Source organism: Miscanthus floridulus, chromosome 19 (genome assembly GCF_019320115.1).
Source record: "Miscanthus floridulus cultivar M001 chromosome 19, ASM1932011v1, whole genome shotgun sequence".
Taxonomy (NCBI): domain Eukaryota; kingdom Viridiplantae; phylum Streptophyta; class Magnoliopsida; order Poales; family Poaceae; genus Miscanthus; species Miscanthus floridulus.
Genome location: NC_089598.1, coordinates 19,770,516 through 19,787,465, shown reverse-complemented (window position 1 = coordinate 19,787,465; position 16,950 = coordinate 19,770,516). Strand labels below are relative to the sequence as shown.

The window sequence follows — 16,950 nt, the reverse complement described above, 5'->3', positions numbered from 1 at the left end:
AACGAAAGAGAGAAAGAGAAGGAGGAATTCCAAGAAAAGTTTCACAAAGATGAACAAAAATAGAAAGATGAAGGACAACATTGGGAGCAAGATGGTTCAAGCTAATCCCAAAATAACTGAGAAATTGATGAAGAAAAGCAGAGGCAGGAAGGCAGAGTCTAATACGAATAAAGGAGACAAAAAGAACAATCTCACCAGGACCTGGAGTTGGGACCCGATGCTGGCCTGGAGCTTTCCAATCAGCAAACTCCTTGCCCTGGATCAGACCATCACTGACAAGCTCGCGCAACTGATCCTCAGTCGTAGTCAGAGCCAGCCAGATCTTCTGAGCAGCCCTCATAGCCATGAATCCTTGATTTTCAATCATAGAAAGCGATGCCTCCTCGTCTACAAAGGTTGCCTGGGACTTGCTCGTTGATTTCTTCCTACCCATATACTAGCGAAAGCAATAAAAAACTAAGAAACGATGATGCTCAGATGGCGGCGCTCAGATGACGGCGACAATGGCGACGGCGGAGTTTTGAAGACTAGGGTTTCAAGGTAAAAGCAAGGTAGCAAAGAAAAAGAAAAAGAAAGGCCTTTAAATAGATTTTACAGCAATAAAAACATGGCCCACCAGGCCCGTTTAAACACGGCATGAGAACGCAACGATCCATTTCTCACCACAACTGACACAGCTGAAATGACGGACGGCACACTTCTACACAAAGGTACAGTTCAACGGGTAGATTTCAGACTTATCCATCCAGCACCATGGCAGAGTTATCATATTGCTACAAAAGAACTCATCAACCATGAAGCAACGAAGGGTTACCTCACAAGGAACACAAGAACTCGGTTCTTATAGAAAGAACTCGGGAATCTCATAAATAACCAGGACATCAGCAGAAAAAAGAATGACAACTCAAAAGACAAGATTCTTTCCATTATAAATGGCTTCAAAAAATACAAGATTACACATCTTACAAGACCCAACAAAATCAGTACTACGACAAGCAAGGTAGCAAAAAGGAACCCGGATAAAACTGGGCTCTGGAATGACTACGTGTTCCAAATTGCTACTCGGTAGAACAAACCGCACTCGGCTACACTGTTTTCTTCAAAGGACGAACGCAGTACATCCAAGGTGGAAATCAGCAGCACGACGGGACAACATGGACCAGGGAAGGCCTACAGGCATCTGTCTACCTAAGTCTGATGTGACGCCGGATCAGGCGTTGATCTGCACCGGACAGTCACAGGGCAGGCAAGGGGGATCAACCCAGAACTGCTGGATGAAGGAACGTATCCCACATCACAAGACTTCCTCCAACTACCACCACGTACTTCATGGTACAATGCCACTGTGAGATTAGTCTACCTCTAATCCCTATCAGAAGACTCCCTCCAGCTACGACAAGATATACAAGAACTACAAAATATGCCTGGGGGTTGCTCTACTTCAGAAACTATCATATTCATGACTACAAAGATTTTAGAACACGCAACAAAATACTCGATGAATCAAAACAGCACACCAGGAGGGCATTTATAGACCAAAGAAGCGGTGCACATGGATCGGGAGCACCAACGGAACAAACCTAATAAAGGACACAGTGAAAAGATAGAATTCAATAAAAGAGGACTCAGGCGTGAAGAAACAGTACTCAAGAACAAGCATATTCGGAAGAATATACCAACACTGTACAACTCATGAACAAACAACATTTACACTCAACCACCACCATACAACTACATCTGACAACAGCAGACTACCAGAGAATATGCCAAGATCCAGTTCTTTTTTAATAAAAGAACCCAGATATATGCTCGGAGGCTGCAACAGGAGAGGTTTTCAGTTCTTTGAACAACTCAGATTCAAGACCCTCCAACTCTTTGTTTCAAATAGCAAGAGGCTCGAGGGCTACACTCAGTGAGTGCCCTTTTTCTTCAAAAAAGCGCACATCACTCAAAAGAATTCTTCAAGACAGGAGTTTTAAAAAAACATAAGATTTAAGACCCTCCAACTTTTTGTTCCAAATAGTAAGAGGCTCAGGGGCTATACTCAGTGAGTGCACTTTTTTCTTCGAAAAAGCGCACGTCACAAAGAAGACTTCTTCAAGACAGACCACTTCAAGGTCTCAAGACAAAAAGAACCCGGACCGAGCTATATCCGAGTTCTTTTTGATAAAGAACCCGGGTATATGCTCGGGAGCCCTTCGACGAAGAATCAGAGCAATTTCAAGACAAGACCCTCCAACTCCTTGTTCCAAATAGCAAGAGGCTCGGGGGCTACACCCAGATGGGAGTACTTTTTCTTCAAAAAAAAGGTACACACCACCCGAAGATCTCACGAAGCGCTACACGGTTTCGCTCAAGAAAGCACTCGGACGACGCTTGTTCCTACTCGGCAAGACCTGAAGGAACAAGACGAGGCTTCCAGAGCTCAACCATAAAGTGCTCGGGGGCTTGTCGATGCGGGACCCATAGGATATCCCTCAAGGAAGGGAGAAGATCCAGTCTAACTAGGATTCTTTTCATGTAATCTTAGTAGTAGTATTATTCTGTAATCCTACTAGGAACTCTTATTGTAAACCGACTAGGACTCTGGCCTCCTGACTATATAAAGGAGGGCGGGGTTCCTGGAGAGGTCAGAGACAACACTTTACAATCAATCCAACGCAAAGGCTAACGCCGACTGGACGTAGGGCTATTACTCGATCACAATCGAGGGTCCGAACCAGGATAAATCGACTGTCTCTTGCGTTTACTGTCGAGTTCAGCTTACGCCGAAGCCCGAACAAACTGCCCCGGGTACCCCCGTGGCAGGCTATCGGTGGTGAAACATCGACAAATACTTAGGATTATAGTACCGATCAAACTCAACAAATTCGTACCCCCTAAGTTGGGGCACGAGAGTGACCAAAATAGCTATGAACTCCTTAACTTCTTAATTCCTTAGTGTAAACAGTATGATCTAATATCCTTTTTTTTAATATAATAAAAAGCGATTTTTAAATAATATGTAGAACAAGCTTAGGGTTTCAGATTAACTTAAGGACAAACATAAAACTTTAAAATCCAAATCTAGATTCACGGCATCATATATCAAGATTACAACAAGAGCCACCATAACTTAAGCTAAGATTTTAACAAAATGCAGTTTGAAGGTATATGGAGGTGCCATGCAAAGAGAAAAAACTATAGACATGAATGAAAAAATGCATGATAAATTTATCACAACCAGATAAGGATTACATGGTATTTATATGTGTATTGTGTTAGAAAATAATCGAAGAGAAAAAATATGCAAAGGGAAGTAACTTTTATTAGTAGTAGGTATTAAACATAAGGCTCTTATGTTCTTACCCTTGTTTTGAAGTATTAATTTGTGCAATCGGCAACCAAGGCGTATAACCGTGTTTGTTTTACATTTTTTTATGGACGACGTTCATGTTTAAGCATGTTTTTTTATAACATGTTTAAGCATGGTTGAGTTAGTATGGACAACCTTGACGTAAGAAAACTCGGAGGGCTTTCGTTTTCCTCAATATTAGGCTTTACCCCTGTTGAACTCCGGGAGGGATTAAAGCAACTTGTATTGTTAGGCACACCAAATGTTCGAATTATTAGAAAACCTGTCAACTAGTACAAAAGCTTTATGAAAGAGGTTCCCAAATCCCAACCGGCTCTTTCTTTCTTTCTTTCTTTTAAGGAAAATGGTCCCCTACGGGCCTATCCTTTAACCCGTTGGAAGTAAGTGCCTAAAATATATTCCAGATTTTGTTTAGAGGAAAAACTTATAGATAAAAAATGATGTAAGCACATAACACAAGTAAACAGGTAACATACTGACTAGAACAGGATTGCGCAAGGAAATTACTCAATGATCCCGCGCAAAACGTAGTCGAACGTGTTGAAGTAGATGTTGCAGATCACCAAGCGGTCGCGTGTAGACGCTGCCCAAAAACCTGATTGCCGCCCCGTGCAGGAGTCTCGCGGCAGTGGTTTCGGAGATCCCGCTCTCTTCAAGTCCGGTGCACGCCGAACTCAAAGGTCGACGAGGCGCGGCAGCGAGAAGCTCAGCACAGCGAGTGGGAAGGTGAGCGTGTGAATCCGTACCCTTCAACCAGGACGTCTTCTGGTTTTATAGACCTTCATAGTGCATCAATTCCCTTCATCAATCAGTAAAAACTGCCTAATTTAATGACAGAAATTGCTGCATTCAAACAATAGAAACTGACACACCTTATTACTGTTTAAAATGGCAGTTTCAATCACATTGAAGCACCATTATGCTCAGCATAAAAAATAGAAACTGCACAAATAATAGTCACAAGTCACGCGATTTTTCACGCGAAAAATGCGCGCGAGCTGCGCGTGCGTGTAACACCAGTCTCCTTCTCTCTCATTTTCACCTATTTTGCATAGAGAGGAGACTCCCATATTTAAGCAAGACAACCTCTCCTTGAATTAGCAATATAGGACTATATGTTGTGCATGCTTTGGAATTTTCAGATCAGGCCAAACATGGGCCTAAATCCAACATAACCTGTGTGCTTTCCTGAGTGATGGAAGACGGAGTGGTGGGATCGAGGTTAGAAGAGAGGGGAAATGCTTCATCAGATACAATAATTTGCATAAAACTCAAGTGCAACACTACTACTTCAGATATATGTATCTGCAACTGCAAGTGTTTCCGAGGAATATTGCTAGCGTTGCTTACTGATGCAATAGAGATTTTTATAAGAACCAGAGATTAAAGGATGAATGCAAACTCAATGGCAAGTCAATTTCACAGCATAATTTTAGAGTTTTAAGGCGATATTTTACAGCATACTTTACAAAAGCTGGCCAGATTTGCCTTGTAGTTGACGGGACCAGATAAAGCACCTAGCCTATTACATAAACCAGGTAGCATATTACTCCATCACTATAAACTTTCTCACTGAAGATCGAAGAACAGTAGCTTACCATTACCAACCCATGGACATGCAGAATACATCTTTCATCTGTTTTGCAGCAGAACGGCTAGCCGAACTTGTTTTCGATGTCAGTGTCTTGGAGCTCACCTTCCACGTGTAATTGTTTCTCCATGGCGATGAGCAGCATGGGCCATTCACAATAAAGAATTTCCTCAATATCGTCATCATGGCCGTACTCATGCAAGTGGCTTCTTACATTTCTGTTGAGACGCAGTAGATCAAGTGCAGTCCTTTTGTACTCTTTTTTTTGAACATCTGATTTTACAACCCACTGGTTGATCTTTGTATTTGACGTGGCAGTATCCAACCAGTCGTTCTCATAGGGGAGACTGGAGAGTATTATGTTCCTCTTTGCTCGGTTTTTTCTACCAAGATACTTGACAATTCTATCGTATAGCATCAGGAAGACCTCAGTGCTGTGAACACAAGTAACCAAATGACCAGTGGCAACAGCAAACAAGAACAAAAACAAAGACAATAAAACTGAGTAAAAAAAATTACCGGTTTTTCAAGGGCAGCAGAGCAGCATTGTTTACAATCAAGAACTCATCTTCCGTTGTAAGGTTGTCCTTCGTCAAGAGCAAGAGGAATTCACTGTAGTCCGGAGGCAATTTGTTGATATCCCCACCGGAGATACTAATCAACTGCTTGAGCACCCTGGACAGGTTCTCGTAGTCATCCCTCACACGCTCAATGCTGAAGCCTTTGGTAGTGAATCTGGCCCCCCTGAGCTTGACATTGCCAGCGCTCCCAACCCAGACGTTGGACACCTGCAGAGGAGCAGTGAGGCACTTGCAGAATGAGTGGAACTTCCTCAGTATCAATGCAAGTTTTCTGCTGATCCTAGTGGCTTCATCAGATAATCGCCAGAATGTCTTCGTTGCTGTTCCTAACACCGGCACCTGGATCAGCAACGCGTTGTCCTTCGCATAGCTCGTCGCGTCGCGCAGCTCCTCCGCAGACGACTCGTCAATGTCCTCGGTGCTATGAACAACAAAGAGAGAGAAAAATGAGTCTGTCGCCAGAGGAACAATAAAGTTTAGAGGAGGAGGGTATCTCATGAGATGTTTGAATATTAATAAAAAATAAATTATCCGCGAGATGAATTTATTAAGCCTAATTAATCTGGCACTCGCGCATGTTTACTGTAGCACCACATTGTTAAATCATGGACTAATTAGATTTAAAAAATTCATCTCGTAAAAGAGTCTCAATCTATGCATTTAGTTTTATAATTAATCTATATTTAATACTTCATACATATGTCAAATATCTGATGGGACAGCGACTAGAGTCCAAGCATGTGAATCCAAACACCGCCTAAAACTGAATGGACGGAGTAGCGAGATATTTCTCGCAATTTAATGAATTGATTATCTGACGAAGAAACATAGAGCAGCATCTCACTTGCTTTGATGCTGAGAACGCTCCACTCTGTTGGCAAGTACTCCACCACTCATCAGGTGTCCAGTGTTTGAACCAGCATCCTGCCAAAAATACCCAATCACGCACACGTAACTGAAAACATTCAGTTAAAAAGATTGCACGAACTGCTCTGGTCACAATAACAACAGATTGGTCCAGGAGGATCCTCATATCATCAATTTATTATTGAGAAAGAACAATCTCTTGTCTTTTTAGAAAAAAAAATCTCTTGCAATGGGAAGTACATGAAAGGCTATAAGATACTCGTCCATATCTACTCTTTGCCTTTCAAGTAAATAAATCCCTATGTCCCTTGATCGTCCCTCAATCTCATCCCTCTTATTGCATCACTCCCACCCTTCTTCGACGGCAGAAGTCGGAGATCCAGGTTATCCATCTCTAACACGGCGTCGGTTACACGGTACACGGTAGGGACACAAAAGGGATATAAAGATAGAAAGAACATTGTATGTGTTGCTGGCAGTATTTTGTCAACAGCGATGTGGATTCGAACCTGCATCAGATCGGCGACGTCGACGTCGGCGCAGAGGCCACCACGGAGGCCAAGGATATGGCCGAAGCCGCAGGTGTTGCCCATGGAGGATCACTATCTTACTATCTAGCTGCTCCCGCTGCTGCTTTACTTGTTCAGCTACCGAGCTCGAAGCAGCTGCCAGAGGTGAGGGAAGAGTAAAGTGCAAGGCGCAAGTAGTGGTACTACTGGAGAATAAAAAATCTAAGGAGACTAGACTCGAGACCTTCTCTTCTCACCTTCAATCATGGCGACTGTTCATGATGGGATGGCAGCATGGTAGGCCAATTTTAGAACCGTACCATGAAAGTATGTCGAGTTTAACAAAAAAAAAAAATATATATATATATAAAATACTAATATTTATCATACTAAATAGATAATATTAGATTTGTCATGAAATGATGAAACATATTTTTATAGTATATTTATTTAATGTTATAAGCATTAGTATTTTTAACTATATATTTTTTAAACTTCATTCACTTTAACCGATAATGCATTTAGAATTGTATTTTTTTTAGACAGAGGTAGTACCATTTGGTTTGTTGTGTTTTTGCCATTGGTTTTTGTTGCATGTACATGAAATTTTGCATAAAGTTATTTTATAAACCATTAGTTTCTATATTTTAAATTTATGATACAAAGGCTATCGACGTGTGTTTTTATACGGGCTAGAGTTTTATAAAAGACATAAGTATTTAAGTTCGTGTACCTAATCAAAATTACTTTTTATAGGTGTTGCTTTTTATAGGTGTTTTGTCACTTGATAATGATTTATGTACGCATTGTGTGTGAAACGGATCTATATGGTAGTACACGAGATAGAGTTTAGATAGGTTCAACACCTTGTGAGGAGACAACACCCTATGTTATGTTTTGTGGATTCTATTGCTTGTGTGCCGTATGCAAAGGCTAAGGAAAAGTGGTAACGATAAGGGGTCTTCCTACCCTGCCTTATACAAATACAATCTAGGGAAGTAGGGTTTCGGAAAGATCCTATCATGATCAGTTTACATATTGGTTTTCTAATCATTTGCAACTAAATCCCGGTAGGTCAAGAGATGTGTGTGTGCACCATGCAAGGACACTCCAATTAATCATATCAAAATCAAGCGATCACTATTGGTCACACTTGATTTAATACAACTAATCCACTCGTTCCTATAATCGCATAATCCATGATGTACACTACACGCAAAATACACATGATACATTGCATATATAAACATCGTATAGTTCTCACACAAGTTCTTATTTAATGAATATTAGTTAAGTTATAGCACTTCTTGTTCAACACAATTGAGTTCAACACTAAGACACTGTAGTAGAAGCCTACAACATACATAACAAATTGAAAGATACATTCATGGTTCATGCCACAACCATGAGCTAAGCTACTCATGGGTAACGGCTATACTCCCACTCAACAAAGGGGTTGGGAGCATAGAAGTAGCCGTACACAAAGCCCATCTCACCTTCAACAACTCAAAAGTACCACCATGAAAAAGAATTGTACTCCGCATGTCATACTCGAATGATACTCAAAGAAACATGCATTGAGGCCATAGCAAGGTAAACATGTTGGTTTACATTAAAGTAGGTGGAATAAGCGAACTGATCATAGATCAGTTGGTTAGATTCCTTATGGTGGAACCTGTCCACCCGGGTTCAAGTCCTCGACTTGGCATGGGTGCTCGCATTTTTTTGGATTTATTCTAGGATTTAACAGTGCTATGCTTTCAGTGGTAGGCGACGTCCCCGTCGACAGCGAGGCACCAGTGGTGACTTCGTGAATCTCGAGATCTACCGGCTCAGTCCTTCTAAGGTGCTCATAGGGGTAGGGTTTGTGTACGTGTGTTCGCAGGGGTGAATGTGCGTGCGTGTTGTGAGCATCTGCGTTGTACTGTGTAATTCTAAAAAAAGTAGGTGGAATAAATAAAATGGTCCACCTATCAAACTACAAACTAGGCATAGCACAACCTTAGGAGATAGCAAGAACCTAAGCATGAGGGTGGATCTTGACATTCCACGAGTCCTTTCATCACGAGTCTACTCTAAAAGCCAAAAACCAGGAACTTCCTCACAAAGTCAGTGCATATATAAGAGGTAAAGGAACTAGCTACCTCAACCTTTTCCACGTTTGTCCAAAATGTCTAACGGATAGTCGAGATGTTCGGGAATACTAGTTTCTAGCTACTCCTCGCCCCAAATCACTCTAAATCCATAAGATCAACCAATCAAACATAATGTTTGGCTTACCATCCCCATAATATGACATGTACTAAGTATGAAAGGTGTTCAAAACTCACTGCAACATGTATACGATCCTTAACCAGCCCAAGTGAGTAATGTCATCAAAGACCCTGTCTCACCAAGCCTTCGATCACATTGATTCTCTTATTCATATTTTAGACATTTTCCCTCCTAGTTGTTCATTAGAACTTGTCATATATAGATTGTATGGCAATACTCATTGGACTGTCCAGTTTGAGGTGTTGGACTATCCATAGGATGGGCTTAGGTAACTTGGCATTACATAGTTGTCGGGGACCAAATACTAGGGTACCCAAAGAGGTGGAGCTAATAACCATCAAACGTTGATGCTTCTAAATAGACAAGAACGCAACTACACTTCTTGCCCATACGACTGAAGGTTGGCTGCGCCTCGCCCGACCCCCGAGGGTTGGACTCCGCCTCGCCTGACGTCTAGGGGCAGACTCCGCCTCGCCCGATGGCTGGGGGCAGACTCCGCCTCGACCGATGACTGAGAACTGGCTCTGCCTCGCCTGACGTCTGAGGGCTGGCTCTGCCTCGCCCGACGTCCGAGGACTGGCTCCGCCTCGCCCGACGTCCGAGAGCTGGCTCTGCCTCGCCTGACATCCGAGGGCTGGCTCCGCCTCGCCCGATGTCTCAGGGCAGGCTCTGCCTCGCCCGACGTCCAAGGACTGGCTCTGCCTCGCCCGACGTCTGAGGGTTGGCTCCGCCTCACCCAACGTCCGCACCCTGCTCCTTCATAATGACGAGCACAGGGTAAGACAGAACACTCGAGTCAACCGTAGTACCGAGGACCATACCCTACACGCCTACGGGAAAGTATCACCAGGATATGACGGGATGGGCGCTTTAAGCCCTTCCAGGCATGACAGAGCCCGAACAGTGTTGTAGGCGCTGACTTTTGTCTTACAGTATTGTGGGCGCCGCCATCAACCCTTGGACACGGATCCTGACATAAGCATACGACAACCACTATGATCCAGAAGGGAAGTCACATCATCTACAGTGACGGACGTATGGTCACTTCCCCGTCTGCTCCCCGTAGGGTCACGGCTCAACACCCTGGTGCGTCGCGCCGCCCGTCGGGGTAGGATGGGATGTGATCACTTGCTGAACGAAGCCAGAGTATGGCCCTATCAAGATCAACGAACATGCTATCCCTAGAATCATCTACCATGTCAGTAGGGCTGGCTCAGAGGAAAAGGAAGACCCGGCACCTTCGAAGGACCATCTTGGCCTCTGGTTTTTCTTCTTTCTTCCATCTGTAACCCCTGCTCCTCCTTGATCTATAAAAGGGACAGCAGGGCACCCCACTAAGGGGACGGATCAATTTGACACACCACACACCACATTACACGCAACTGAGCAGCAATCGAGCTTTCAGTACTTGTTCGACCTTTCCATCAGAGACTTGGGACCTATCCCTCTCTCGACCGTTTGTACCCTCTACTATGAACCTTTCAGTGTTAATAACACGAGCAGCAGTAGCAGACTAGACGTAGGGATATTCTGCCCAAACCAGTATAAACCTTGTGTCTTTTAGCACACCATCCGGGCCTAACGCGCAACAAATACAAATTTACTAGTTGGTGTTTACTCGAAACACCGACAATTGGCACGCCAGGTAGGGGACCTTTGCACGTTTCGACATTAAACATCAGGCCACGGATGGCTAGCCACGGAATCAGCTGGGTCCTAGGCGCACACGTGCGCTTCGAGAACCTAGACTTCATCATCATGGTGGGAAGAGAGTTGGCATTGACTCACGCCGCCATCCAATCTCTCCCCTCCATCGGCCTCAACCATGAGAGGCTTGAGCACTAGCTCGGTGTCTCCCCAGGACCCCAGCAGTCCAGGGAAAACTAGTGCCACCTCACCCTTTCCGACGCCAATGACATGGCATGGTTTGTCAGAGGAGGATCCCTCTCTCTGGAACACCACATACGGAGTGCCCCGACAGCGCTTCCGTTTGGCCTCCGCAACGCTACGGTGACTGTTAGCCACCTTGTGGCACGATGCATGATCCTGCCGCCCGCGAACAACGAGTTCTTGTGGTGATCGAACACGTCATGGAATCCCTCCACAACCTCCTCATAGAGGAGCCAGGGTCATCCTCTGGCTCTGACTCCAGCAGAGGGAGCCATCATCTCTTCCGGGAATGCTTCATGACGGGTATCCCTGTGGGACACGCCAAAAGCATCCCCGTAGAGGAGGCTACCCCGATGGGCAACCTCGATGATGAAACCGAAGGGGAGACAACGGCCCCACCTCGCATGGGGGTGGAGCAGCTAAAAGCCCGACAACGAGAGATCGAGGAAGCACGAGTCTAGCTTGTGCAGGAATGCACAGAGCTCGATCGGGAGATTGAGCGTCGCGGAGACGGTGGGCGCGCACGCCCCATGGCCCGTGATGTAAACCAAAGGATTATCGCCGATGATGAAGCCCTTCCTTGCTTTACCCGGGTGAGCCAAAACATCACCGCCGTGATGGCCTTGCTCCATGGCCTTCCAGAGGCCGCGACGGCCTTGCTCCATGGCCCAGCACGAGATTCGCACACTGCTCGAGCGTGTGGCGACACAGCAGGTAGAGAGCTCATTGTCTCGGCGATGCGAGCTTGACACCAGCTAGCGCACGCCCTCTAGGCATCCCGACAGGGACGCATCGGTCCACCAGGCGCCATAGGGCGGTAGGCAGCACGCCGCTGTCCCAGTGCATCAGCGTCTCGGCCGTAACCACGACGCACGCAGCACTATCGACTCCCGTAGACGTACCTACGGCAACCTAAGAGAAGGAGCCCGCTGCGGCTATCATCCTCGTCGCGGCGGATGCTACGACAGTGGCGAGGACCAAAGCTCTAGCCCCAGGCTATCGGGCCCTCAGGCCTTTGGCCATCACATCCTCAACGCTGCTTTCCCACCAAAGTACCGACCATCGACCAATATCCCAAAATATTGTGGGGAAACAAATCCTGGATTATGGCTCGAAGACTACCGGCTTGCCTGCCAAGCCGGTGGTGCGGATAATGATGACTTTATTATCTACAACCTTCCACTATTCTTGGCCGATTCAGCACGAGCGTGGTTGGAACACCTGCCGCCCAACGCAATCTAGAGTTGGGTGGATCTGAGGGAGATCTTTGTGGGGAATTTCTAGGGCACATACAAGCGTCCTGGGAACCCATGGGACCTCAAGAACTACCGACAGAAGACTGGTGAGACCCTCTATGGGTACATCCGATGCTTCTCCCGGTAGTGCAACGAGCTTCCTAACGTCTCCGATGTCGACGTTATAGGAGCTTTCCTGTCCAGGACTGCCTATGAGTCTTTGGTTCATAAGCTAGGATGCAAGGGCCTATGAACCACCAAGGAACTCTTGGACATCACCACTAGCCACACCTTAGGAGAAGAGGGCAAGGCAAGGCAGGACGAGGGCACCGGTGAAGGCACCTCCAATCATTCTGCCAAAAGGAAGAACAAGAAGCAATAGCGCGAGGACTCGCTCATGGCTGCTGCTGACTGCAAGGGTGGTCGAAAGCCCACGGAGGGCACTCCGAACCACTTTGAAAAACTACTCAAGGGGCCATGCCCGAACCATGCTTTCCTGATAAAGCATCTGTACAAGGACTGCAGTCTCATGCGGCGGTTCTTGTCTGAAGGTTCCAACAAGGGGGAGCATGGAAAGGACCCTGCCCCCACCGTGGATGCCATCGAGGAGAAGGACAATGGCTTTCTGACACCGGACAATTGCCTCATGATCTTCGAAGGATTGGCGGCCTATGACTCCAAACACCGTCAGAAGGTCAGACGCCGCGAGATCTATATGACTGAACCGGCCACGCCTGCCTTCCTCTGCTAGTCAGAGTCTGCCATAACCTTCGATCAGACTGACCACCCAGAGAGCGTCCCACATCTGGGGAGATATCTGCTCATAGTTGACCTGATCGTCGGTCCGAAGTGGCTCACCAAAGTACTGATGGATGGAGGTAGTGGCCTCAACATCATGTACGCCAAGATGCTCGATGAAATGGGCGTCGACTGAACACGCCTCCGCCCAACCCAACCACCTTTCCACGGCATCATGCCTAGGAAGCAGGCCATGCCAGTTGGGCAGATCGATCTGCCCGTTACCTTTGGAGGTCAGTTCAATTATCAGACAGAAACCCTCACCTTCAAGGTGGTTGGGTTCCCCAGAACCTTCCACGCCATCCTAGGACATCCATGCTATGTGAAGTTTATGGCCATCCCCAACTATACATACCTCTAGCTAAAACTATCGGGCCCTAGCGGGGTCATCACCGTCGGCACCTCCTTCCAGCGTGCCTATGAGTGCGAGGTCGAGTGCTACGGTCATGCCGCAGCAATCGTTGCCTTCGGAGAGCTCGCCGCCCTCAGGGAGGAGGTCACCGAAGAAGCGCCCGACACTAAGAAGTCGACCAGGTTGTTCGAGCCTACAGAGGGCTCTAAAGAAATCCTCATAGACCCTAGGAGCACCGAGGGCAAAATGGTGTGCATTGATACCATGCTTTCCTCCGAATAGGAAGGCGCGCTCATCGTTTTCCTCCGCACTAACAGAGACATCTTCGTGTGGAAACCTTCGGACATGCAGGCATCCTGAGGGAAGTCGCCGAACATACCTTGAAGATCCAACTAGGCTCCAAGCCGGTGAAACAACACCTATGCCACTTCAACGAGGAGAAACGTAGGGCCATCGACGAGGAGATAGTAAAGCTCTCAGCGGACGGATTCATCAAAGAAGTATACCACCCAGAGTGGTTAGCCAACCCCATCCTTGTACAAAAGAAGAGTGGGAATTAGAGGATGTGTGTTGACTATACAGGCCTCAACAAGGCATGCCCAAAGGATCTATTTCCTTTGCCACGCATAGACCAAATAGTCGACTCTACCTCAGAGTGCGAAACCCTCTACTTCCTTGATGCGTACTCTGGGTACCATCAAATCATGATGAAAGAGTCCGACCAGCTCGCAACATCTTTCATCACGCGCTTTGGATCATTCTGCTACTCTCAATGCCGTTCGATGTGAAGAACGTTGGGGCTATATACCAGCGTTGTATGCTCAAATGCTTTGGGGACCTCATCGGGCAGACCATTGAGGCCTATGTTGACGACAACATGGTTAAGTCCAAATGGACTGACCACCTCATTGCTGATCTTGAGCAGACCTTTGCAAAACTCTGAGCGAATGACATCAAACTCAATCCCGAAAAGTGTGTTTTTGGGGTCCCAAGGGGCATGTTGCTCGGCTTTATTGTCTTCGAGCATGGCATCGAAGCCAACCCAGAGAAAATCTCAGCCATCACAAAAATGGGCCCGATTCAGAATATAAAGGGGGTTCAGTGAGTCACAGGGTGCCTCACCGCACTCAGCCAATTCATCTCGCACCTCGGTGAATGAGGTCTCCCCCTTTATCAACTCTTGAAGAAAGCTGACCACTTTGAATGGACATCCAAGGTCTAGGAGGCACTTGATATGGTCAAACTGCTTCTGACAAAGGCCTCGATCTTTGTTCCTCCAACCGATGGAGAATCCCTTCTGCTATACATAGCGGCCACCACGTAAGTGGTCAGCGCCGCCCTGGTAGTGGAGCGGGAAGAAGAGGGGCATGCCCTCAAGGTGCAGCGCCCTGTGTACTTCATCAACGAGGTACTATCCGACTCTAAGACCCGCTACTCCCAAATCCAGAAGCTCCTGTATGCCATCCTCATCACCAAGAGAAAGCTACACCACTACTTTGAGTCACACCCGGTGATGGTCGTGACATTGTTCCCTCTCGATGAGGTCGTCCAAAGCCAGGATGCCATGGGAAGAACCACAAAATGGGCACTCGAGCTGATGGATTAGGGCATTACATATGCCTCCTGAACAACAATCAAGTCCTAGGTGTTGGCGGACTTCGTCGCGGAATGGACCGAGGTCCAAATGCCTCCAGCGGTCGTCTATCAAGAGTACTAGACGATGTACTTCAATGGATCATTGATGAATAGGGGCGCTGACACAGGGCTGGTCTTCGTATCACCCCTCGAGGTACGCATGAGGTACATGGTTCGTCTCCATTTCCCCTCATCCAATAATATGGCTGAGTATGAAGCACTCATCAACGACCTACGCATTGCCATCGAGCTGGGCATCCAATGCCTCGACATCCAGGGCGACTCCCAGCTGGTCATCAATCAAGTCATGAAGGAGTCAAGCTATCACAATACTAAGATGGTTGCATACTACCAAGAAGTTTGACGACTGGAGGATAAATTCGATGGCCTTGAACTCAATCACATCCCAAGGCGCCTCAACGAGGCGACCGACGTGCTTGCAAAGGCGGCATCCGACCAAGAGCCGGTGCTAATAGGTGCCTTTGCCAGCGACCAACACAAGCCCTTGGTGCGCTATGAAGGGTCAGAATAGGCCAACGATGGTCTGCCCGATCTAGCCTCGGGGGCTAACCAACCGATGGCTCCATCCAGCCCCGAGGTCATGGAGCTTGAAGAAGATCCAGCAATAGAGCCGGACCCTCTGGTCGACTGGAGAACACTCTACCTCAACTACCTACTTTATGACACGCTATAGACAGACAAGGTGGAGGCTCGATGGCTCGCACGCCGCGCCAAGTCCTTTGTTCTTATGGAGGGTGAACTCTATAGACAAAGCCACACTAGGATCCTACAACGCTACATCCCCATTGAGCAGGGGAAGCACTTGCTGAGCGATATCCATGCTAGGGTCTGTGGTCACCACACCACGCTTAGAACCTTGGTTGGAAATGCATTCTGATAGGGCTTCTACTGGCCCACTGCAGTAGCCGACACTGAGTAGATCATGCGCACCTACGAAGGGTGTTAGTACTACGCTCGGCAAACTCACCTCCCGGCCTAGGCACTCCAAATGATCCCCATCACATGGCCCTTCGTGGTCTAGGGGCTCGATCTATTGGGACCTCTCAAGAAGGCGCCCCGAGGATACACCCACTTGCTTGTCACCATAGACAAGTTCACAAAATGGATAGAAGCTCGGCCGATCTCTGCGATCAAGTCCGAGCAAGCCGTGCTGTTCTTCCTCGACATCATCCATCGCTTTGGAGTATCGAACTCCATCATTATAGACAATGACACCTAGTTCACCAGCAAGAAGTTCCTTCGATTCTACGATGAAAACCACATCCGGTTCAATTGGGCCACTGTCGCGCACCCCCGAACGAACGGGCTTGTTGAGCACGCAAACGGCAAGCTCCTACAGTGCCTCAAGCCTAGGATCTTCAATCGGTTGAACAAATTTGGCGCACGCTGGGTCACCAAGCTTCCTTTAGTACTCTAGAGCTTGAGGACAACCCCTAGCCGAGCCATCGGCTACACGCCCTTCTTCATGGTCTACGGTTCTGAGGCCGTCCTTCCAACCGACCTCGACTATGGAGAGCCAAGCATCAGGGCATACAACAAACAGGGAGCTAAGGCATCCCACGAGGATGCCATGGACTAGCTGGATGAAGCACGTGACATCATCCTCCTCTGCTCGGTCAAGTACCAATAGGCATTGCGATGGTACCACAGCCGATGGCTGCAGGGCTGAGCCTTCAACGTCGGGGACCTGGTCCTTTGTCTCGTATAGAGCAACAAGGACCACCATAAGCTCTCCCCACCCTAGGAAGGGTCATATGTCATCGTGGAAGTACTTTGGCCAGGCGCCTATAAGCTAAAAACCATCAACGGCGAGGTCTTCACCAATGCCTAGAATATCGAGCA

General features: G+C 47.1%; 1 protein-coding gene across 2 annotated transcripts; it reads right to left on the bottom strand.

The window, feature by feature from the left end:
• Positions 1-4,752: 4,752 nt before the first annotated feature.
• Positions 4,753-7,089, bottom strand: LOC136529381 (uncharacterized). Of its 2 annotated transcripts, XM_066522456.1 has the most exons (5): positions 6,904-7,089; positions 6,372-6,451; positions 5,867-5,948; positions 5,466-5,734; positions 4,753-5,380 (listed from the first exon to the last, which is right to left on the bottom strand). In XM_066522456.1, exons 1-5 carry the CDS (start codon positions 6,985-6,987, stop codon positions 5,011-5,013), a joined length of 885 nt encoding a protein of 294 aa, XP_066378553.1. In that variant the 5' UTR covers positions 6,988-7,089; the 3' UTR covers positions 4,753-5,010. The 2 variants fall into 2 exon arrangements, with proteins under 2 accessions (XP_066378553.1, XP_066378552.1); XM_066522455.1 differs by having other exon boundaries at positions 5,466-5,948.
• Positions 7,090-16,950: the final 9,861 nt, after the last annotated feature.